The sequence below is a fragment of the Nannobrachium achirus genome (assembly GCF_963921795.1).
Source record: "Nannobrachium achirus genome assembly, chromosome: 6".
In the NCBI taxonomy this organism is placed as follows: Eukaryota; Metazoa; Chordata; class Actinopteri; order Myctophiformes; family Myctophidae; genus Nannobrachium; species Nannobrachium achirus.
In genome coordinates, this window is record NC_137815.1 from 54,414,356 (window position 1) to 54,438,998 (window position 24,643).

Genomic DNA, 24,643 nt, shown 5'->3' on the forward strand with positions numbered 1-24,643 from the left:
TACAAATGGCCATAACCTTTTTTCGCAAATTTTCCGGCAGAGCCTCTCATTCTGTGGACTGTGGACTGTGACCAAACTGATAGATAAAACAGAAATAAAAAGTACAACATGACAGGTTCAACCCTATTCCTTGAGCTTTTGGGCCTGTGGGTAGATTAGAAGGGGGACACTATGTACATTTCTCGGTTAAAGTTCATAGCTATAATTATGCTCTAATGATGAACAAATGACTGGAATGGAGCCTGAAGGACATGGAGATCTAAGACTGGCCCTTGAAAGTACCGGTATTTTACCTACATATAATTTGGTAAGTAAGGCGGCCCTTATAGTCAAGAACAAAACCGCAATCATAGACAGCATACTGTAGCTATGGTATCACTCCCTCCAGAAGTCAAAAAGACACAGCTTGTTCTGCATATTGATGAGTCTATTAATGCACTCTTGCAGGCATTCAAACCCAACATTTTAACTAAATAAATAAAGCACAAACCTAGTCTTGTATTAACAACAGAAACAATCATTGTACAAATAAATAAACGCGAATAAAACAAAATACATAAAAAAAACATTGCCCTGCTGGCTGCATATAAACTTAAAGGTGAGTCCAAGTGCCCACGAAAAATAATTTCAATATACAGGCATGAAAAAATTAAGCAAGTGTTCAAACCAAAACAGTATGATGTTCAATATTCACTTTAGGCATTAAAGATCCAACACAAACCTATTTCCGTCATCTGTACATGTACATGTATTTTATTATTCAAGCTTTTCACCCATTTGGTACTTTTTCCACTCCTCTTACGAAAGTCAAATACATGCTAGGTAAACAACAAATAGTATACCGGTATGATATAATAGATTAGTAATGTGTTTTTTGTTTGTTTTGTTTCCTGCAGCCTGTGCAGTAAGGCAATGGGCAAGACAGGAAGTAAAGTCTTCAGAGAAACATCAGTCGATGGGGTCCAAGCACAGGTATAGTGTCCACATGCACACACATGCACGGTCACACACAAACACAAACACAAACGTGTGTGTGTGTGTGTGTGTGTGTGTGTGTGTGTGTGTGTGTGTGTGTGTGTGTGTGTGTGTGTGTGTGTGTGTGTGTGTACGGCCAGTGTCAGTGTGCTGGTGTGTGTTGGTGTTTGTCTTAGTGCTCTACCAAGTCCTTACACCACTGAAAAGGGCCAGCTGCTGTGTTCCATGGCTATCATGGACTTACACAACCAGGATCAGCCTCAGGCTTTCACACGTTGTTTTGCCCGTGTCACATCATTACACCCATCCTTCAATGACCTCACTTAGCCCTGGGCACACATCACATCATGGCCACCTATGATTAAGCTAAATGACGGTGCTAAATGACGGTGCTAATGTGCTGTGTGCCAGGTAATGATTCTTTGGAGAAGGGAGAACAACAATTCAATGTTCATTTGTGATAGTGCTGGAACAAAATAATGACAACAATTTGAATAGTGTTATAATGTTGTTGTCCTTCATTAAATCTTGAAAGTGCAGACCGAGAACAGTTCAAAGCTCTGGCAGTACATCCTTTATTTCCTCTTGCTACCTCTCATTGTTAAAAGGGTTGACAGTACTTGTTTTAGTTTGCTACGCTTTCCAATGCCATGTTTGCATCGACAGTCAATACTTCAACAAGCAAGAGCCCAACCATATCAAGTGATGCCAGTATCAGAAACAACTTTATTGTCAAATCACAATGTTAAAGAGAACATAACAAAGAACAAGCTAGATATCTACAAATATACATACACATAGCAAGACCAGCAGATTCAGTATGTACGGTATGTACTGTATGTATGTATGTATGTATGTATGTACGTACCGGTACGTATGTATGTATGTATGTATGTATGTACCGGTATGTATGTATGTATGTATGTATGTATGTATGTATGTATGTATGTACCGGTATGTATTTATGTATGTATGTATGTATGTACATGAGGTTAAGCATCAGGTGCGAAAGCGGTAAAACATTGTTACGGTAGGTTTACAGCGGCAGGTATGTGCATGATTAGACATAAGGTGCAAAAAACACAAAGAAAACAGAAACTTTACAAATAAAACAAAAATCCATATATGGCAGGTCCACAGGTAAAAAGATTCCAGTTGACAGGCCAGCCTGGTGATAGGCGATGATCAGACATGGTTCAGTTGTTAATCTTAAATTGATGTCAGTGCCAGAGAGGCATGTAATGCAGTATAAGTGTATAAATGGAACAAAATGGACCCGATCAAAATGGTCTGTACAACTTTCTTTCTGTCTTCAGTCACATGTTTATGTCTAGGGATTTTCAATGCTGCTATATGTATATACATAACAATGTATCTACACAGCATATATACAGTACACAACATCAGTGACAGCAAGGGTCATCAAGTCAGATTGGTGGACATTTATTGCACATGGTGAATAAAGCAGTCCTGTGGCTAGCTATATTAACGCTGCCCCATGAATGCAAACCTGAACGGCTATAGTACTTGTTTCACAGTTGTCAGTCAGCCATCGAACTGAGATGGGAGTCGAGAATTAGTTTGTGTGAGCCATGGCCTCTGTCAACATAAAAAAAATCACACAGAGATTAAATAAATTGAGGATTTTCTGTGCAGTAAGCATCCAGACTGACCTCTGCATGATGGACTGTATGGTTGGTGGTCGATAGCTATAGCAGTGAATAGTGATGGACGCAAATTGTAAATAGCTGCCCATACTTTACAGTCAGTCAGCATTGTCAAGCAGCATTGGAAATCCATAAGCATAAACATGTGACTGACGAAAAAACATCAGGAGGTTTCGAGAATTCGAAGACAGCAGTGTACATAATATGGACACTGCCGATATGCACAGATAATATTATTATCTGTCAATATATAAATCCACTTGAACCTCTAAATCTAAAACAAACAGGTCCATGTGGGTACATTTTGAAGGAGGGAATCAACACACTGATGTTCTTTCTGTGTACTGTAGCCTACTGTATTGTATTGTACTGTACTGTACTGTACTGTACCCACCATGTCTTGTGTTGACTGAGAGTGTGCCACCTTTGGTGTCGGGAATTCAACAGGCATAACTGGACTGAAGTGAATTGATTTGCAGGGATTAAGTAGAGATTAAGATTTCCCCCTCCCACTCAGCTTGGGCTTTGGTGGAGTAAATCTGGGGATTATGATGTCACAGGTTCGCGGCTGCAGGAAAGGAAATTGAATTGTAAGAGACTTGCACTGATGGGGCCTGGGATTATAGTGGCTGTCAGTGAGGAGTCAGGGATGGGAGTCCATGTCTGCACCATTCTCCTAGCCAGGGAAACCACCATGAGCAACCTTCGAGTGCCCAGACATGGGATTTGCCTCCACCTGATGTGGAACGGGTAGTCATCATGTTTATTCAGTGACAGGGAAAAGCATTCTTCATTGGTTCATTGGCAGTCCAGTCCACCCTCCTCTTACCTGTCAGATTGCTGGCATCAGGTGGTAAGTATAGACCACGTTTCTACAGGTAATGGGGTAGGTGTGAAACAGCCAGAAGTGAATGTCTGCTTTGATGCTGTCAGGAGAGTCAATAGTCTTCCATGCTTACATGAATTTAAATGACTGTGTGTATGTCTGTGTGTATGCCTGCATGCGTGCGTGCGTGCGTGGGTGTGTGACTGCATGTCTTTATTATATTCCAGCCAGCTCCTGCTGTGGCTGCTCCTGCTGCTAAAACTGAAGGTGTCACTAAAACCGAGGAGATGAAGGTGAAGTGGACACAGCTGGGGCTGGTGTTTTTCCTGTTGCTGTCTCTGGTCATGACAGGCTGCTTCCTCTGGCAGTACCAGCTCCCCAAATTATTGCCAGGTATGCACCTGTTGGGGAGCGTTTCGCTGTTACCAGAGCCTTAGAATGGAGAGTTAGGCCACCTACGTTCACTTCATGGGGCGAGTCCAATGGCGGCTCGGGAGGAGCTTCTATAGTGACAAATCTCAGAACCGGAAGTCTGCTAAATGAATGAGAGCAGCTGCTCAAAACATCATTTTCTAATGACTGTGACCTTTATAAAAATAATCGATTCAGACAAATGAAAGAAAACATATCACAGGTTATTTCCTGATATCTTATTTTCTGATTTGCAAACGATATACCGTAATTATATTGATGTCACACGATAACAGAGTACATGCCTTTCATTGCCTTACTTAGCGTCTGCGACAAGGCAACGGCCCAACTTTAATAATCTTAAACCATGTTATTTTACATCGTTTTTTGGCAATAGTATAAAGTAAATAGTACAGAGAATTTAGTTGTCACTGTAAAATACTTTAAAACAGTTCTCATGTTGTGTATTTACCTAAAAATGACGATTTTCGCGACGCTGCTATTGAAACCAATGTTATTTAAATCGCCCGCTTGTCACTTTAGAGCTGAAACATAGCTTGAAACTATATACAAAATGCAATATACAATGTACATTTAGCCTACTGTAGAGGGTAGAGGCCTATAACATTGTAGGTGAAGAAATAAATATATTAAATATTTATTTTACAAACGTAGGCTATTTTACATAAACATGTTACTGATGACGCTTCAAACAACAAACAAAATTGTATGTATAATTTTACATTAAGAGAAACAATTAAAACCCAAATGTATGTCTGTTGATTCAAGTGCTAATTTGTCACGGTTTTAATGTGTGTTGTAATATATATATATATATATATATATATATATATATATATATATATATATATATCTTTCATCGTTAAGCAAACGCACCGTATTTACACACTTACAACCCTCACAACCAATGCTTCTCAGTCAAGAGTTCACAACGGCTGGTGAGAATGGAATCCAATTACGGGGATTCTTACTCACGAGTAAGAAATGGATTACTAGTGTTTACTAGTTCTGAAAGCCTGATACTTTGCAGCGTGCTGGTGTCGCATGCTGAAAATAACAGTTCTACTTCATTCCAGATCTACTGTACAAGCTCACAATGTGTCGCATTGCAACACGTTGTGAATTTGTAGATCTGCTATTTTTGGTGTAAAAAAGGTGTTGCCAGTCATCTTACATAAAATTAAAATACAAATGCTGTTCTTTACAATGTTACACTGAGCAGCTAAACAACATCAGCAAAATAGATACATCCTTTCTTTAATTCAAACATTGCACAAGTAGGCCTATTACAGGTCTCATTCTTTAGCTCACCTTGAACATTATTAGCATTCATATTATTCAGCCTCTGCATCCCACCATACCAATCCATGGATCATATAGCATAAGGGTTTCCTTATTCAGATTTTCTGTGAAGAACTAATCCTTCTTTTCATATATGTGGTGATGGTAATACGCACAGTAGCTATATATGGGTAATTGAAAAAAGTCAACAGTCAATTCGCTACAATGGCTTGTATTGAAATCCTTTCATTTACGCAGAATTCACAGCGTGAATGAATCTCACCATATTAAATGGCACCCTTTAGGGACCGTGTTGTCTGGCAGCATCAAACATGAATGAACCCCCTCCCCCCTCTGCCCAGCACAGCATGTCTGTTATACCTCACTGTTTCATGCTTTGTGTCATGCATCTTCCTGTCAGATATCACATTGGAATTGCTCCTCATGTCCTCCACGTCACTTTCTTTCCTACTCTCCACCTCTCTCCTCCATCCAGATGAGGAGATGGGTCGTAACGCCAAATCGGAGAAAATGTGCCCTCGCTTCCCTGAGCCGCTCCCCCTGGAGCATCCCATCCCCATTCTTAAAGAGGCCCTGGAGAAGGTGAGAGGCTTCCTTCCGTCTTTTTTTCCTTCCCATTCATGTATTTTAATAATGTAAACGGGAAGATGTCAAGGTGATGATGTATGGGCCTGGCTGGCTGTGATAATCCTTCACGCCAAAGGCAGCTCCAGATGACAGGAGGAGATTAGAGCACCAGTTGATGAGAAAGAACATTTTGTGTTTTGAAGGACAGCTCCGTTTCCCCGTCTGGAGAGAGCTCCCACGAGTGTTCACAGTACATCCGCCATGTCAATGAGCCATCAACAACCTGATGCCCACTGGAGCAGGTGAAGGTTGATATAGAGGAGCAGGCTTGCGTCAGTCATTTTGTGGATGAATATGCATGAGGGATGGATGGAACACGCCACCCGATTTATTAAAAGCTGCTGCATTTTTGTTATCAATCTTTAAATTTGTCTATAACTGTCTGACATGAAAACATGCTTACCGTAGGTTACGCCAATCATTTATTTCTGTGGAGAGCAAGGCATTTGTAGTCAGGGGTGTCACACCAAATTCTGGGCCCTGGGTACTTTAAAGGAGCTATAGTCAACTTTCTCTTGAAAAACGGATGCTAAAATAAAAATAATGTTTCGAAAATATTTTATAAAAAAAATAAGCTTTATATATGTATGACCCGATGTCTTCTGAATCCTTTTAAGGTTTTTTGAAAAAAAACATATGTTTCTATGACAGTGGTGCTCAAACTTTGTCATGTCAAGCACCCCCAAAATTATATGTATTTGGCCACGGACCGTCGGACCCCCATCTCCCCCCCCCCCCTTGTTGCACACTGGGCCATCTTGCACACGTGCAGTGTTCAACAGAATATTTTGCATTTTGGGGGCAGTACATTAAAGCAAAATTTGAGTTACAAATTTTCGCTTTAAAAATACACATATTCAAAGATTTGCACAAATTTCCATGACTTTTCAAAAATAGCAGATCTACAAGCTTGCAGCGTGGCACTTAGTGCCGCACTGTGAGCATGTATAGCTGCTATTTTTCAAAAGTGAAAGCATTACATAATTTAGGCATAAATGGGTTAATAATATCAACCACTTTGTAAAATAGACTGTGCTGTTGTTAATGAAATGTTTGCTGGCATTAAAGTTTTGAAATGTCTTTGATTTTACGATTTTAATATTACCAATTATAGTTTTCTCTGTGTGATCCGTTAAAACCTTTCAGGTGGACATACTACTGCGTCAGACTGTAAACCCCACCAGCCTTCCCACTCTGTCGGCCATTGTGATCTTTAATGACACAGTTCTGTGGACTGGTAACTTTGGGAAGAGGAACGCAAGTGACCCTCTCTCGGGCCCACCGAATGAGTACACAATGTACAGGTGTGTAACATTACAGTAAATAGCAGATTACATGTATGTTATTCTCTCCAACTCGAGAGTTAACCTTCTAGAATCTGCTTACCTATGTCTTCCCTCATTTGTCTGTGCTGCTACTTTGCTGCAATTAAACAAATAAACATAAGAATACACATTAGATCAATAAAAAGGACAAATATCATTCAAAGATGGTTTGTAGATAGCAATCAGCAGCTCTCATCAAAGAGTAGCTCTTTGATTGTGTGACCATTGATAGCCAATATCTTTGTTATAAGGGACTGAGTATAGTACGTTTATAGTTCCAAAATGAAACAGTCATCCTTGAAAAAAAACATGAAATTAAAAATACAGATTAAAACCAATTAAGGCACAATTTCAAGGATACTTAAAACAAATTAAAGGGTGACTTCGCAGATTTTTTAAGGAAAACGTTTTTCAACCTTATTAACATATCTCAGACCTCAACAATTTGGGGCAGCAATCTGATATTGATGAAGGACATTGAGCATGCTGATTGTATTATTATTAATAGTATGGCATAGGGCATGCCCTCTGGCTGAGATTTGCGCTCTACTGACCACACCTTTCTAACTATTATGTTGAGTGTTCATTTTGTCCCCACTCCTTTTGGCTATTTTTGGCTATGTCACTGTAATTACATTTATCCTTTGCATTTACCTACCCTAAATAGTATAGGTCAGGGGTCTTCAACAGGGGGTCCGGGACCCCTAGGGGGTCCTCAGAGTTACTACAGGGGGTCCTCCAATATTCCATATTCTGAGAACTGTGCATGAGGCGTTGTGAGCTTGTAGATCTGCTAATTTCGGCAAAGAGCTTTGGTGTAGAGGGGAAAAAGAGCAGACTAAGTACAGAGTAAAAGGTCAAGTTTATTAGTGACGGCTCAAGTGGTTAAATATCTGAAAGCACAAATTGACATGAATCCAAAATACACTGATGATTGTGCTGTCAAACGATGTATATGGAATCTATGAAAAGGTTGTGGGGGTCCCTGCTTCATCTTTCTCTCAACTATGGAATACTTGGCCTGAAAACGTTGAAGACCCCTGGTATAGGTATTAGTATAATGGGTTAACAAGGAGCTCGGTGAGCAATTAGGAATAAATGTCTTGCTCAGTGACATTTCCACATGTAGACTAGAGCCAACCGAACAGCTTCTGATTCCCAGGTGGCTTCTCTACCCATTCAGTTACAGTATGGCCACTGCTCACTGCTCTTCTCAGCTTATTCATGTGGAGTGGTGCATGATGATTATCCCACGACCATAATAGACAGCGAACCTCTTCAATTATTTTTAAGCATCCTGCGCGATAGAATCACATTTACACTGCATCTAAAGACTCCACCTTTTGCACAAAAATCGTGCATTTTTACCCCAATGTTCCTAGCAGCTTCTCCTGAAGCTATTGTATTTGCACGATGCACACTTTGTAGAAAAGTAATGTGTGGGTTTAGTATGCAAATCTTTCCCCAGAGGTACTGCCACGCAATTTTCGTCAGCAAAGTATCAGGTTACAGGGACCGAGAGAGAGAGACAGAGAGAGAGAGAGAGAGAGAGATGAGGGGAGGGAGGAGGGGGGAGCAGCTAGCTAACAGCGTGCAGCAACGGACGCGAGCGAGCGAGAGAAAGAGAGACAGAGGAGGGGAGAGGGGAGCTGCTAACAGCGTGCCGTGGAGGGACGCGACAGAGAGAAGAGAGAGAGAAATGAGGGGAGGGGATGGAGCAGCTAAGCGTTAACACAGCAGACCTCTCTATGAGCAGTACAATATCTAGAACAATATCTTCATTGTTGGTGTCAAAACATGAGGAACACATGCGTTCAGGTACGTCCCCGAACACAGACCAACAAAAGTAACAAGTAAAAGTACTCCAGCCCAGCCTTCTTCACAATGATCAAAGAAAAAGTCGCCAATTCAACAAGTAAAAGTACTCCAGCCTTCTTCACAATGATCAATGGACAATGATCGCCAGCAATAAGGATTGGAAGAAGTGTTGTTTTCTACAGTCACAGCTGCCGTTGGATCCACTTTCATGAAGCAATGTTTTGGTGTGTTGACTCAAAGCCGTGAAAAGGAAACATGTCAGACAGACGCAAGGTTTATATGCTGTTGCACACGCACGCGTGCGTGCACACACAGCGCGTATGGTACGAGTCCATTTGGTACCAGAGTGAAGTTTTTCGCGGAATAGGACTGCACCATGCTAAAAAGTAAAAGATATCCCTGCCGTCTCTCTCTCTCTCCCTGTCTCTCTCTGTCGATGTCAAGCTGTGTTTGTGTGTGTGTGTGTGTGTGTGTGTGTGTGTGTGTGTGTGTGTGTGTGTGTGTGCGTGCGTGCGTGTGCGTGCGAACGTACTGGGCTGTTACACCGCAAATGTTGACCTATAGAATCTGGTGACAATGATTGCGTTCACTGCATATAATATAAACAGACGTTAATAAAGTATTGGTGAGGCGATGACGTGGTGTAGGCCTATACTGTTCTCTCCAACCCCCCTCCTCCCTCCCATCCTCCCTCCATCCTCCCCCCATCGGTAAAAAAAAAAAATGTGTAGGAAAGATTTGAGTGACTGTGAAAGAACTTTCTCCCAATGTAAGATTAAGACATCATACTTTATATAAACCCTATTATATTAAGCCTAAACGGTTCTGCCGCTGTGTAGAACTGTTTTTAACAGTTTTTTACTTTAAAAGTAGGACCCCCAAAGGAGGACCATACAGATGTATTTAGATGTATTTCCTTTTGATTTTAAATCACATTTCATTTGTACATTTCCTTCATAAATACAGGGAAATACATATACATTTCACCCCTTTAAGACAGTTTTTCAGTTGCTTGATTCAGATTTAGATATTTGATATTAATTGTATTAGACACACCCCTTACAACACATTGTTACTTCAAACAACTTCACACTTTGGAAACAAATGCCTATTTAACATTGATGGCAACAACATTGGTTACCTGTCCACTGGACCTGTATTCGTCTGCATGGATTACATTGCATATATATATATATACAGTGTGTATATATATACATTTGTTTAAATCTCTGTGGCAAAAAATAGCGGTCGACAGAGATCTCCATATATGGACAAATCAATTTGATTGCTGGTATACGGCGAGGGCCCCCGGAGGGGGCCCGAGCTCTAGATTTGAGGGCCCCCGAAGGGGGCCCGAAATTCTAGTAGCATCAATCAAAAGCCAAGCCATGTGACACTTTGGGACCACATGTGCGATTTATGGCAACTTTGAAGGGATTTTCAGAGTTATTAGTTTAGTACTGATGGATTTCACTGCATGGTAGCAAAGCAGATTTTATCATCCATGTGTTTTTCTTCTGAAAGATCAGTTTTCATATTTAAAAAAAGAAGAAGAAAATTATGGTTAGAAATGATAGTTGTCTGTAATACTGTTGCAGGGTGTAGGGCCAGGCATATCACTGTAAATAAAGTCAGTCAGTTTGTCTCTTTATTGCTCTTTTTTCTTTGTATTTTTCTTTGTATTTTGCCTTTCTTGTAATCAAAATGTATTCCAACTACTGAATTAAAAACACAATAAATCACTTGTGTAGTACTGATTTGGTCAGTATAGCCCCCATTGTTTGATAGAATATTTTACTAGACAAAAATGGAGAACAGTACAAGTATAGTCAATACAATAACAAAAATGTAGTACAGTACAAGTACAGTTAAACACGCTGCCTAAAAGGAACATCCCAAATAAGTCCTTTTACGGTTTTGTTTATGTTGGAAGTCCTTGGTATTCAATTCATGGATATCACACCACACTTCCAGGCCTATCCGTGTATACCTTTTCTGTTCATGTTGGTGGTTGCTTTCTTTTAGAAACCTTTCCCGTTCATTTTCCTGTGTCTTTCAGAATTGCCAGCCTCTCAAAAATCTTCCCAACACTGATGATGTACAAACTGTGGGAGGATGGAGTGATAGGATCCCTGGATGACCCTTTGGAGAAGTACGTTGAAAACTTCACCATTAAAAACCCACTGGGAAGGACGCGGGATGCAGAGCTAAAGTACGTAACGGACGGACTGATCTTTCTGGACAGTGGCGAGGTTCCAGTCCGCTCCTCCTCCGTCACCCTGCGGAGGATGGCCAGCCAGCTCTCAGGTAGCGTCACCAGTTGCCAATGAGAAGCCTAAAGTTATTACTTGCAACTTGCACCAATAATAAACATCTTAGTAGGTGACCTTACAGATCTTAGAAAGTGCTACTAGTCATTGCAGAAGTCATACTTGTGGTTATAAATGTGGTTCCTGTGGAAAATAAGCCTTGGCTTTCTAGGATCTCCTTTTAGTAGACCTTGTACCAGTGATTTGTGCCGACATGAAACTGTACTTTTTTCTAATACAAAACTTCTAATACATTCTTCAATCAATCAATACTTGTTACTGCATGCTCCACCTGTTGCCACACTTTGGTCCTATATTATTCAGAGGTTTTGTCCTGCAGTCAGCTGTCAGAGATGGTTGATTTAACTAGCTGAGAGACAGATGCAGGACAGATGTATGAAAGGAGACTTCTACAATGACTCTTCTACAATGACTACAGGGATCCAGCAATTCTAAAATATACTTGACTATAACTAGTAAGACGCCCTAAGCGCGAGAAGGGAGAGGTCGTGCTGAGACCACATGAGATTGACACAATGTCCATATACCGGTATATGGGCATTCCCAGATATGGGCTTAATATTGATGACATCAGGGATCTCCAAACAGTATAGCATAAAAGGGACAAGGACGGCCATATATGGAGCGTGACATGAGGCGTGACTGACTGACTGACTGACTGACTGACTGACTGACTGACTGGCATGAGGCGGAGGTTTTGATCCTAACTGCTCCCTGCGGTCGCAATAATACACATTATTTGGTATTCATGCTCCATATGCACTCAACTCAACCTCCACTTAGCACTAGACACGGAATCAATGGAAGTTACTGCAGTGATGCTAATCAGAAACATTGTACTGTATGGTATATGGTGTAGCTGGCAGCTCACAAATGTGTTTATCTATGAATGGGAATCAAGGCAGTGCAGAAAAACTTTGCAAGCAAAAATCTGGAAGTCGCCACACTTTGTGCAAGTTGTTTATCTGAAGAAGCTCCTTTCTGTTACTTAGCACTACAGGTGAATTGACTATTTCTGTTACGGAGTAATTTGTTTTTCACCACCTGCGTCTGTTTGGTAATTTGCGATTCGCCTTTATTTCTTCAGGTGCTGTGTGGGAAATTTGACACATTAAGCTTAGGCTGGGGTTGCCATGGCAATCATTAGCTCTTTATTTGGGCCAGTGCCTTCTCTGGCGGTTCTAGACAACCGTCTATCCAACTCACTCGACGCCAGGCACTGCACTCTCTCGCCCTCCCACTTACCTGCGACGTTTTTTGCCGAATTTGAAGTCTCTATAGAGTGTTTCTACATAGGCTATATATGATATAGTACTTTATTGTCAGTTCACACTGACATTTGTTTTACGACACAGCAACCATGTATTCAAAACATATCTACAAACATCTGTAACACATCAAGGCATACATACATTTGCAACACATCAAGGCATACATGACACGCAGAGTCGCAGTGCAGCCCCTGTACCAGCGCACCACAAAGTTGCATTGTTAAAGTTATACCATGTAACTTTTTTTATAAAACAAATCTTAAAATTGTCCTAACTCTTAAATCGCTAAAGTTTTAGAACACCCACTCCGTTATTTTCAGCTTCTGAAGCCTTCTCTTTATATGTTTTCTATGATCCTGACCGGGGTCCGGTTTTCGCGGAAAAATTACGTCATCATACACTACCGGCCAATCACAGCGAGGGTTATACACTGCCGGCCAATCACAGCGCATCTTGAAGTGGGGTCGCTAGCTATCACAATAGGGCGGCCATATTTGTAGGCGCCCGTGTGTCTCTATCTATACTCGGGTGAAACACTCCGTTTCTCCGGAATGCCTGAACGCACAGGAACCAGGGACCCCTCTAAAGATAGATCTCGGCGAGGTGGAGGCAGACGCGGGGGTGACGCGGGGGTGTGAGGCCCGGTCCGCGGCGAAAAACGGCCGAAAGACGCGGACGCTACTGACCACTAGTTGAGCAACTTACACAGTATAGCTTTAAATTTACAAGGTAGGGTAAGTGATATTTTGTGGTCAAAACACATTTTATTTTGTTAAAAAGGTTCATTTTCATAGTGTTTAACGGCTAGTGCCGAAGTCGCTTGTAAATATTGGAGGTCCATGGCATGAAAACGTTTGTGGCCAATAAATGAGCATTGCAGGGCGAATACATATCTGAATGGCCCTCACGCCTGCACGCTGAATGACTGGAGGTCCAGTTAGCAGCAGCTCCAGCAGCACCAGATGGAGACGGGTCTCTCTCTCACACACGCGCGAGCTCTGTCGAAAACATTTAATACAAGCTCACATTATAGACATGCCGCCTCTATTTCTGCATGCACCACAGTCACAACTCTTGGCGGACGCTTGCAGATTGGCTATAAACCATAGAGGTAATATAGGCTATAGATATAAACCTATCAACACGGAACACTAGCAAAGTTGTGTTTAAGCTCTTCTTTTCTCTTTAAAACGGTCAGCGACCAGTGAAACACGCAGCGAAGCTGTGTGTGTGTGTGTCTGCGTGTGTGCGTGTGTGTGCGAGTGTGTGTGTGTGTGTGTGTGTGTGTGTGTGTGTGTGTGTGCGCGTGTGTGTGTGTGTGTGTGTGTGTGTGTGTGTGTGTGTGTGTGTGTGTGTCGCGCGCGCCCCCAAGTCTGCCTGCCATCACTCTCCAGCAGAGCGAGATTCAGCTGACTGAATGTATTCGCTATGCGACGCTCAATACACGGCCAGTCGGCCACAGAAGCATTTGGAAGTCGGCATGTCTCCCTCCCAAACGACCACTGTTTCCTTGACTTCACAACTTGAAGCCGGGCTGAATGAATGAGAAGACACCGCTGAGCACCGAAATTAAGTCGGGAGGTCACAACATTTCAGCAGCACCTTGGAACCGAGTTTAGTCGGGGGGGGGGGGGGGGGGGGGGATAAGTTAGGCTCTTTATAAGAATCAACCCTAACAGAGACTGTTACTCGAGCATCGGACTGTTCAGCCACAGCAGGGCCTGTAACCCAACAACAGACTAATCCCTGGCACGTACTCCATTGTCTTGCATGCGAGACAGAAGGTGTCACTTCCAATAAATTGGACGTGACACTTCAAATGTATTTATCCTCTGAGTCCGATCCTCTCCAGAATTTATCAAATTGGTACCCCTGAAAATGCATTTTCTGTTTATTAAGAGCTGGGGTGACAGTTAGGAGACCCCATGAACAAACACTCCATACAGCAGTGGTTCTCAAAGTGGGGTCCAGGGACCTTCAGGGTTCCTTGACAGGGTTCCAAATGGACCCTTACTGATGTGTAACTCTGAGAGTGTACAAATGGCTAAATAAGAAAGAGAGGCAGTGGAGTGAACACATGGCATTTCTAGACTCTCTGAATTATGAGGGTCCTTGAAATTAAAAAGGTTTGAGAACCACTGCTTTCAACAAAGAAATATCCCTTACCCTAACTTTAAGTAAACCATCAGAGGACAGTACTTCTTCCACCACTGAGAGCCATGACCCTGTCAGAAATAAATAATAAAAAAAGAAGTCTGTTGCCACTCCACTCCTGGCACGCCATTGACTGTGTGGTTCATGTCAGTCCAGTTTCCCCAAATATGCTGAATTGAATTGCAAAAATGTTATGTGTCTAACGTTATCAAATACTTTGTTCAAGCGGCTTCATTCATCTTTTTTTCTGAGCTTTTAATACTGGTGCAATAATCTATATTCAAAATCAACCTCAGGTCTACCCAGAAGACTCAGGGCCACAAACCTGCTATGGAAAGGACAAACAGAATCTGCAATCAGTCTACTGAAAGATGATGTCTTAGTTGCAGACCCAGGCACAAAGTAAGCTTTCTGATATTGTCACTATCGGGTAGAAACCTCGTATCTCCATATTTCAACTTTTTTATGATTTTCTTTTTTTTTCTCCCAACAATTAAAAGCCCTACTTTGTCATACAAGGGTGTCACACAAAAGCAAAAATATACAATATAATATATAAAATATACAATCAGCTATTTTTGCTATTTTTTTAAAACATTTCAGTTCCATATATACGGTAGTAGTTTTAAACAGTGCCAAATTGTGACATGGTGTCGCATTTAATCCCTGTCACTCCATCTCTCTTTCAATGCTAGGTGTCACTACAGCAACCTGGCCTTCTCCCTGCTGGCTCATGTGTTGGCTGAGAGAGTGATGAGGGTTGATTACCAGCGCTGGATCACAGACAACATCCTGGACCGTCTGGGCATGGAGGATAGTGGGTTCGACATTACCCCAGGGCTCCAAAGCCAGATGGCAGTGGGAGTGTACTCTAGCGGGCAGCCTGCTCCTCTCTATGACCTGGGCTGGTACCGGCCTTCTGGTCAGATGTTCTCCACAGCGGCAGACCTTGCCAAGCTGGCCATGATGCTCCTGGGCGCCTACCACCGCAAGCTCCTTGAGCCGGACACTCTCAAGATCATGCTGACCCCGCTGTTCAAGTGTGACAAGGATTACTTTGCCAACCGCACCGGGACGCCATGGGAGGTGAACGAGCAGCTTGGGTACGAGGTTGTGCGCAAGGATGGCGATCTGGACGGCTACTCCGCAACCTTCTCGCTGGTGCCCCGGCTGAAGCTGGGACTGGTGGTTCTCATGGCGGGTAGCAGGTCGCAGAGCCAGGATGTGATCGCCAGGGCCTATGGCCACATCATCCCGGCCATGGAGAACGCCTTCAGGGAGGCCAAGAAAGTCCTTGTTGCTCCCCCAAACCCAGAGCCGTACGTTGGCTTTTTCACCTACAGCAACATCACCTTCTATGAGATCAAAGCAGGATCAGACGGTGTTCTGATCATGCAGCAGTTCGGACCACAGATCGAGGAACTGATCCCCGAGCAGTACAGGACGATTAAACTCAACTACCTGGTGGAGAGAGTGTTCAGGGTGGTGTTTGAAAAGGAGTACCCCTGTGTGTTACGGGTCAGTACCGCTTCTGTTTCCCTGGAGGCCCAGGATGGCCAACTATTTAACTTTTATATGTTTGACAAGCGGGGCGTGTCCCCTGGTTTTGACGCGCCGGGACTGAATACATATAACGTCGTTAGAATAGCCCGAAGGCCCTCCTTCTCGAGCTGAACGTACTTTGTACAAAGCCTGCCTTTAAACAGCCAAGAAATACACTTGAGTGTCTCTTTGGGACATGCCCAGTAAATGACTGAATGAGAAGGATGTGAATACTGAAAAACTGAAAATAATGTTGGAGGACATGCCAGTTCCTGGCAGAATTGTGTTGAAATGCAATTTGTTGCATAATGAAGACCACCGGCAGGAAATGCATTCTGTTTACCCATTTGTGTAATATTTTGTACATTCAATACAGCTCATAGATGTATTTTATTGTTAAATAAGATGCTGTTTATAATAATCATTTTCATACTGATCTTTATTGACCTTTGTCATGCCTGTCTTTACTGCAGCTATTTACAATATTGTGGCAAAGTGCTTGTCTTTTCCCAGCCTTTATATTCACAACTCTTACAGTAGGCTACCTTGTCAGACCTGTCCTGGAGCTTGGCCGTTAGGGGGGGGAGAACAGACAAAAGAAAATCTCTATTGCTATGATAATTTTCATATATTTTCAAAACTATGTCAAACTATGATTTCACTGTAGCTTATTTATCTGACCTGGGATATTTGTTATACACACACACAGTGAAGAAACAACATGGTTAGTTGTGTTTGTCTCACTGACTGTCTTTTGAGCCCCAGATAACAACAAGTGTTCATGCCAAAACATGAATAAAGTCTCTTTTTTAAGTATTGTCACATTGTTCTAGTCCGATGACAGCAATGATGCATTGGGTATCTGTATCTGTCAGTCCTTGTCCATTTTATGCCGGTCAAGAGGTGCACGCACATCCATACATTTTGATCGGTGCTGGATATAAAAAAAAGACGTTAAAGAAAAAGAGAAGGTCATCACACTGTCTTAATGCTCCAAAGATAATGTATTAACAGAGCGGTAAAAAAGAATTAACGTTTCGGTCTCTCCGGCCTTCGTCAGGTATACTGAACAGCGTGTCAAAATGCATCAGTTTCATACCCATGATGATGATCAGCATGCTGTACCTGGTGATGGGCGTGTATTTTCCCCACATCCCCCACAGTGGAAAACCTATTAAGTTACCTTATCAAATGCCCCTGTGGCTTGGGGTGTGTAGGCAATACCAAAAGACCCCTTCGCACCCGCAGCAGCGAGCATCGCTCTAATAGCAGATCAACAAAAGATTCCATGGCCTAGCATTTTAAACAGGCAGGCCATAGAATCAGTTCATTCCCATATCGAAACGTGGAAAAGACCCCCAGAGGAGGCAAGCAGAGAACAAGACATCAAGAGAAATGTTTCAAATTCATTATTTCAACACAATGGTTCCTCATGGTTTAAACAAGGAGTTCAACATCAAACCATTCCTGTATAACCTGACTTTTTATTTATTTATTCTGTATTCTTTTATTTAGTTCAGGGAGCTTAGAATGTTGTTCTATTTGTGACAGGCAGGGCAGGAATTTCAGGGAGGCAATGAAGGCCATGGGCCGTCGTTGCCCCTCAGTTTGGCCTTGTGCCCCTCCAAAAGATGGCATGCACTGAGGCCACAGTGGACTTAATGCCCCAGCTGACTGTACCACTTTCTCCTCTGTCTCTGTCTTGTCAATATGTAGACACCAGGGTCTTTCTTGTCATGTAGACACCAGTGTCTTGCTGAGTCCCCATTTTTAAACCAATCCAGTATCTATTTGTGCAGGGCTGAGCATCAGATTGTAAATACCCTTTATTTATTTCACTATGTCCGGGCACTTCGGCGCCACGTTGCGGCGATAGATTTGTAGATATTCTTTATAAATATGAAATCGAGTTCTGGCAGTTGGAGACATTCAGCCAAATCCCTGGAAACTTGTATTTGGCAGTAGATGTGTTAACAAAAGCAACAAAATGCAACCCTTTTCATTGTCATTAGTGTTATGCAGTACAGTAGGTTATGATAATTACTGGAATCACTGACATGCAAGTTTGCCAACTCTCTGAATCTGTTCCAGTTTATTGTTTTAAACTCACATACCATTAGGATCATGCTGAAAGTTGGTTGTAATAAGTATACAGTACATGTAATGCAAGATGTGTACCATCTTTGAAAGATGTTTCAAACATTAAACTAACAAGAAACAAAGTTAACAATAACAACATTTAAAATAAATCACATTTATTATAGCAAATTTAGCTTTTATATTATGCATAATCACAGCCTTCACAGGCATAGGCTCTGATTTTTCTGCATGCCACTGGGTGCTAAAACCGACTCGAACGCAGCTGATCACATGCTTTATTGTCATGGGGAATATGAGCTTGTCTGTAAATAACACAAACAAAAGGCAATGCTTTGCAAAGCTCACATTAATACTACAATCAAGTCACTCAGACTTATCATACAAAACACAGATGTTGATATAAATGTTGCCTTTCGACTACACTTGTAGCCAACACATACAATTCTGGGATTCATCGGAACATTCCCACAGTACAGTATTCTTTCAATAGATCATCTAAAGGGGAACACACACTGGACGCGGAGGCGGCGCGGAAGCGGCACGTCAAAACATATGATACGGCCCCATTATTTTCAATGAACTAACCCACACTGGCGGCGTCAGACGCGCGCAGCCGCGGGTCTGCCACCTTGCCTGCCGCGGCGATACGCCGCTGTTCTATTTTTCCAGCGTTGCCGCGCGGTGAACATGTTCTCCCATGGTTCTCCCCACCGGGAAAAATGGATGTGCTGTGTGGCAGCGCGCCGCATCCAGTTGGGGTTACCGTGCGGCACTTCACGTGCGTCGATACCGCGATGTGACGCTGCACAGCCACCCGCGTCCAGTGTGTGCTCCCCTTTACATAACAGTTTTCTGGAATAAAGTAATCACTAAGACGCCTAAGGGCCCTAAAGGGCGAGGTCGCACCATCTGTCTTGGCCATCTCTTGGCCATCTGTCTTGGCCATATATGGATTCAGTCGTCTGACATCATACATACAATCCCTTTTATGCCCATATATGGAGATCCCTTTTATGCCCATATATGGAGATCCCTGCTCTGAGTATCTGACATCACTGTGATGTCACCTGTGATGTCACAGTGATGTGTCAGGGGAACCACAGAGTCAGGCGTTACAGACAGACAGAGATACGGTCAAGCTGTGACTTCACATACTAAACTGCGACCTACGGTTGCAATAATAGTACAATACAGAACATAGAATGAGCAAGCACTGCCTACAAGTATCACACAAGGGATAATATGCCAAATGACTGTTTGCTGTTTGTTGTTCAACTGCAGCCACCTCATCGATGCTAGAGTATAATTAATAATTACTGTATGTGTGCTAGGCCTCGTCTGCTTATTAGCTTATTTATAATTCATGGTTGTTGTAGGCCTACATAGTTGTTCATAAATCAACTCGATTAGTAATCCATGGTTTAAAATGAAGAGGTTATGGAGGAAGGCTCGTTGCATGTACATTTGAGGGTTGTAGCGTCTAGGCTCAGTGACATGACAGGAGACAGCAGTGGAATGAAAGCGTTGGAGTCTTTACCCTTGACCTGGGCTCTGGTACTCTGGCCAGAGTGGATCATCTTGGGGAAGGGTGGCTTGTTTTTAGGCAAGTTGCTGTGTTGGGCGAACACAAGCTCACGGAAGCACTCCCGGAAACGTGTGGAGAGCAGGCTGTAGATGATGGGGTTGACGGCAGAGCTCAGGTAGAAGAACACACCGGACAGGATGTGGACACACTGATAGATGGCGTGCATCAGGTCTGTCCACTGGCTGATAGAACTCCACAGCAGGCGGGAAATGTGGAAGGGCGTCCAGCAGACCCCAAACACTGTCACCACAATGGCTGGGAAGAGGGAAGGAAGGAAGGAAGGACACATTTTAGGATGTGCTGTATGCTACCTTTTCATTTATCAAGTTACCTACTTGGAACTTGTCAAGATTATCCATTTTTAGCCTCGGAAACCCAGACTTTTAAACGTCACGTGGCACTCAAATTGTGCTGTGGTGTGTGGCTTCTCCGTTATAGATAATATATAGCCTATGCATTCTCCTTCTCTTCTCCTACCCCAAAATTATAGAATATTACAGCAAAAGAAGGATTTATAATACAGAAATGTCAAACTTCGGAAAGGTTATGTTAATGTATGCACTTAGTAGTTGGTCTGGAATACTTTTGAACACATTTCTTCATCAATGGGGTGTGGCATGAAGGTGGTCAGCCTGTGGTACTGCTGAGGTGTTATGGAAGCCCAGGTTAAGCTCATCTGTGTGGTTGAATCTTCCTCTTGACAACACAACACAGATTCTCTGTGGTGTTCAGGTCAGGCCAGTTGGCTGGTCAGTTAAGCCCAGTAATACCATGGTCAGTACACCAGTTACTAGTAGTTTTGGCTCTGTGGGCAGGTGCTAAGTGCTTCTGGCTAAAGGATATCATCATCTCCATAAAGCTTGTCAACCTATGGAAGCACAAAGTGCTCTAAAAATCCCCGGGTAGATGATAAATAAAACACAATGGACCAACTCCAGCAATAAAATGCAATGCTGGTTTTGCTCCACAATTCCCATCAATGTGTACTGTCACAAACTAAACATTACAAATAGGGTTAATTATGATTGTATGCAGTGCTACAGCAGGGCACAGCGAACTCCAATGTAAAAATCCTGTAAAAAGTCCTGTGAAGCTTTGCCAATGACAGGCTTTGTGGGACGTGCATACGGACATACGGACGGACGGACGGACATACATACACACAAAGCCAGATGTCGGAGCGGTTAGCACCGCTCAAAAGACTCACAGAGCATCTTGGTGGCTTGCCTCCTCCGCCCATGCTCCACACGGATCCTGTTGTTGGGGCTGCAGTTCTTTCCAGAGGTCCCGCCTGACTGCCGGCTCTCTCTTCTTAGGTGCACGCCCATCACCAGGTACAGCATGCTGATCATCACCATGGGTACGAAATAGAAGAAGACTGTGGTGATCTGAATGACCAGGTTGTACACCCACACAGGTTTCACCACGGAGCACACGGCAGACTCATCCATTCTCCCTGGCAGGTAGAAGATGCCATGCAGGGAGGTGTTGGGGACAGCACAGACCATGGACACCACCCACACAACGCCGATGACCCGCTTGGCGTGCTTGTTGGTGGAGAGGTAGCGGGTCTTCAGCGGGTGCACCACGGCCAGGTACCTCTCCACGCTCAGGGCGCTGACGTTGAGGATGGACGCGAAGCAGACCGTCTCAAAGAGGAAGGTCTTGAAGTAGCAGCCTCCCTTGCCGAAGGGGAACGGGTAGTTCTTCCACAGCTCATAGATCTCCAGTGGCATCCCGAGAAGCAGCACCAAGAGGTCGGACACGGACAGGCTCACCAGGTACAAGTTGGTGGGGTTGCGCATCTTCTTGTGCTTGGCTATCACTGCACACGTCAGCACATTTCCAGACAAGCCGGTGAGGAAGATGAGCAGGTAAATGAGTGTCACTGGGAGGAAGTAGGGAGACCGCTTGGGACCCAGTGCTTGAAAGAGGATGTCCTCCATCGATTGGTCATTGGTGTAATTGCCTGTGGTGTTGTTTAGATACACCATGGTGTTGTTGTTGTGGAATGTTTCATGTGAGGTTGAGATGTTCCAAAAGGAATTCTGCATGACGGAATCCATGTCAGGGGAGACTGGAGATATCAATTCATCTTGCAACGATTTCTGAACGCTTTCATTCAATATTGAAGACCTGTGAAGGGGAGAGGGGGAGAGGGGGATTGTGGGGGGGGGGGGGGGGGGGGTTAAAAGGGTTATTGCATTTATTGCAGATATTATTGCAAGATATTGCTTGGTTTTCACTTTGAAGTTGGGTTTTCACAAGGAAAAAAAAGAAAAGAAAAAAAAGTGTTTTCTTTTTATAAGCTCTGGTATGCTACAACAGTATGTGTCCTGGTTTGCATACATGCATGGTGTATGTTAATTGTTAATAGGCATATATATATATATATATATATATATATATATATATATATATATATTTATTTATTTATTTTACATTTTGATACCACATTATTTTTATACTTTTACTCAAGTACATTTTTAATTCCAGACTTCTACTTGTAACATAGTACTACATTGCAGTATTCATACTTTTACTCTAAAAGCAATAGCATCGCATAAATTAGTAGCCTGAGCATTTGAAAAAAATATGCTTTCTGTAAAATATGAAAATTATTTGTAATGTCTAGTTGAGAATGAGAAGCAGCAATTGCTGCTTCTGTAGATTTTGATTAGGCTATTATTACAAATGGGACATTTGGCATAATGCCAAGTAGGCCTACATTTTGATGCCAATACTTTTTTAGGCCTATACTTCTACTAAAGTAGCCTACATTTTTTATTCCAGACTTATAACAGAGTATTCCTACATTGAGGTTTTCATACATTTACTTAAGTAAAAAAAAAATAGTAGGCCTAGCCTACTTTTTCTACTTTTTGATTGATAATTTTATTAGACAAAAATGGAGAACAGTAAAGTATAGTCAATACAATTGAAATGTAGTACAGTACAGTACAAGTACAAGTACAGTTAAACACCCTGCCTAAAAGGAACATCCCATCCCCATGAAGTCTTTTTTTATGTTGGAAGCCCTCTGTATTAATTCATGAACATAATAAATAGCAAGCAAAGAAAACATACAATAATATTGCAGTTATAAAAAACACTAGGTACTACCACTGAAAATTATACATTTAGGCTAATAACTTCCATTATTATAAGCCCCCATGTTTCCACCAACCAATCAATCAATCAATCAATCAATCAATCAATCAATCAATCAATTAACTAACTTATAAACAGCACCGGCACATAAGAATCAACATCCTCACCTTGACGTGCACTTGACAGTCTCTCACACTGAGAAGTCCCTCCGGCTCCGGTTGTTCATAGGTGATGAGTGCGGAGCCAACGATCAGTCACCATAGCGGAGGATGCTGCGCACTGTTCTGCAGCACCGCTGTCAGGTCTCCTCTCCTCCAAGCCAACAAGTGTGTGACGTGTGTGTGTGTGTGTGTGTGTGTGTGTGTGTGTGTGTGTGTGTGTGTGTGACGTGTGTGTGTGACGTGTGTGTGTGTGTGTGTGTGTGTGTGTGTGTGTGTGTGTGTGTGTGTGTGTGTGTGTGTGTGTGTGTGTGTGTGTGTTAGGGCTTTCACCAACTAGTCGACTAGTTGACTAGTCGACTAGTATAACCACTAGTCGATCTTGTAGGTACTAGTCGAAAAGTCGAAAAAAAATAAAAAATTAAATATTTTTTTTTTTTTTTTTTAGTTTTTTAGTTTTTTTTTTATTTATGAAGGCCTAGCAAACTCATTTCAATTCGATTATAGTTGTTTTATTTCTAACAACCATTACAAACGGAATATTATTATCCAGTCACACACACACACAAATTGCTGCATCTTCCTACCGAGGGTTAATAATTCCTGCACCGTGAGTTCACACAGAGGTCACCAAAGTGCTGAAAGTCGCGCGTCTGCACCCGGTCTGCACACAGCAGTGAGTTGAGACTAGTCCTACAGAATAGAGTTGTTTAACAGTATAACACCTTAGCGCGATCAAAGCAGCAAGTGAGGACAGCCCAGTTCTTGCTACAACAACAGACCGACCGATCCCGCACGTTCGTTTGATTAGAAGTAATTAAAAGACAGAGGAGTGTTAGCGAGCTAGCCTACTAAAGCCTAGCCTGCATGGCTAGCCGACCAATGCAAATGGATATATGTGATTTGTTTACGAGAGAGATAGCAGCTATTGGTGAGTGATAGTACAATATGTTATTGTTGTTTAACATGGTATAGATATCATTCTCAGTGTTAAAAGTCAATGCCATGATGTTTTGATCTGATAACTAATGCACGAGACGAGAATCTGCCCCACTCCAGGGACAGAAAGATTGACCAGCGAAATGTCAAAGTGTCCCGGACACTGGATAATGAGAAACCAAAACATTCTACATCCTTGCTTCTGAGTTCACGAGACTCAGTCACAACACCATCTCATGATCCATTGTTATGTTTAATTGTCCAATCATAATGTGACTAATGTATTTTATGCTGTACACATTCAACTATATATGTGGAATCATTATGCTTTGTACTCAGAGAGCTTACGATGGGTGATTTTGCTATACTGTACTTGTACAGTACTTTGAACTCTGACTAAACTTCAACACAAAAACGCATATTCTCCGGTGTGGTCTCATTCATTGTGTGGAGTATTTTATTATGATTGGGGAAAACTGTT

At 42.5% G+C, this 24,643-nt stretch overlaps 2 protein-coding genes across 2 annotated transcripts; one reads left to right on the forward strand and one right to left on the reverse strand.

The window, feature by feature from the left end:
* Window positions 1-912: 912 nt before the first annotated feature.
* lactbl1b (lactamase, beta-like 1b) lies at window positions 913-16,401 on the forward strand (the record flags this gene model as incomplete). Its single annotated transcript, XM_080727694.1, has 7 exons — window positions 913-972; window positions 3,696-3,861; window positions 5,678-5,784; window positions 6,976-7,133; window positions 11,032-11,279; window positions 15,024-15,129; window positions 15,423-16,401. 7 exons carry the CDS (start codon window positions 913-915, stop codon window positions 16,399-16,401), a joined length of 1,824 nt encoding a protein of 607 aa, XP_080583820.1.
* A 3,389-nt stretch (window positions 16,402-19,790) lies between these two features.
* Window positions 19,791-21,948, reverse strand: nmur3 (neuromedin U receptor 3; the record flags this gene model as incomplete). Its single annotated transcript, XM_080728291.1, has 2 exons — window positions 19,791-20,209; window positions 21,162-21,948. The coding sequence occupies 2 exons, from the start codon at window positions 21,946-21,948 to the stop codon at window positions 19,791-19,793; spliced, it is 1,206 nt and encodes a 401-aa protein (XP_080584417.1).
* Between the last annotated feature and the right edge of the window lie 2,695 nt (window positions 21,949-24,643).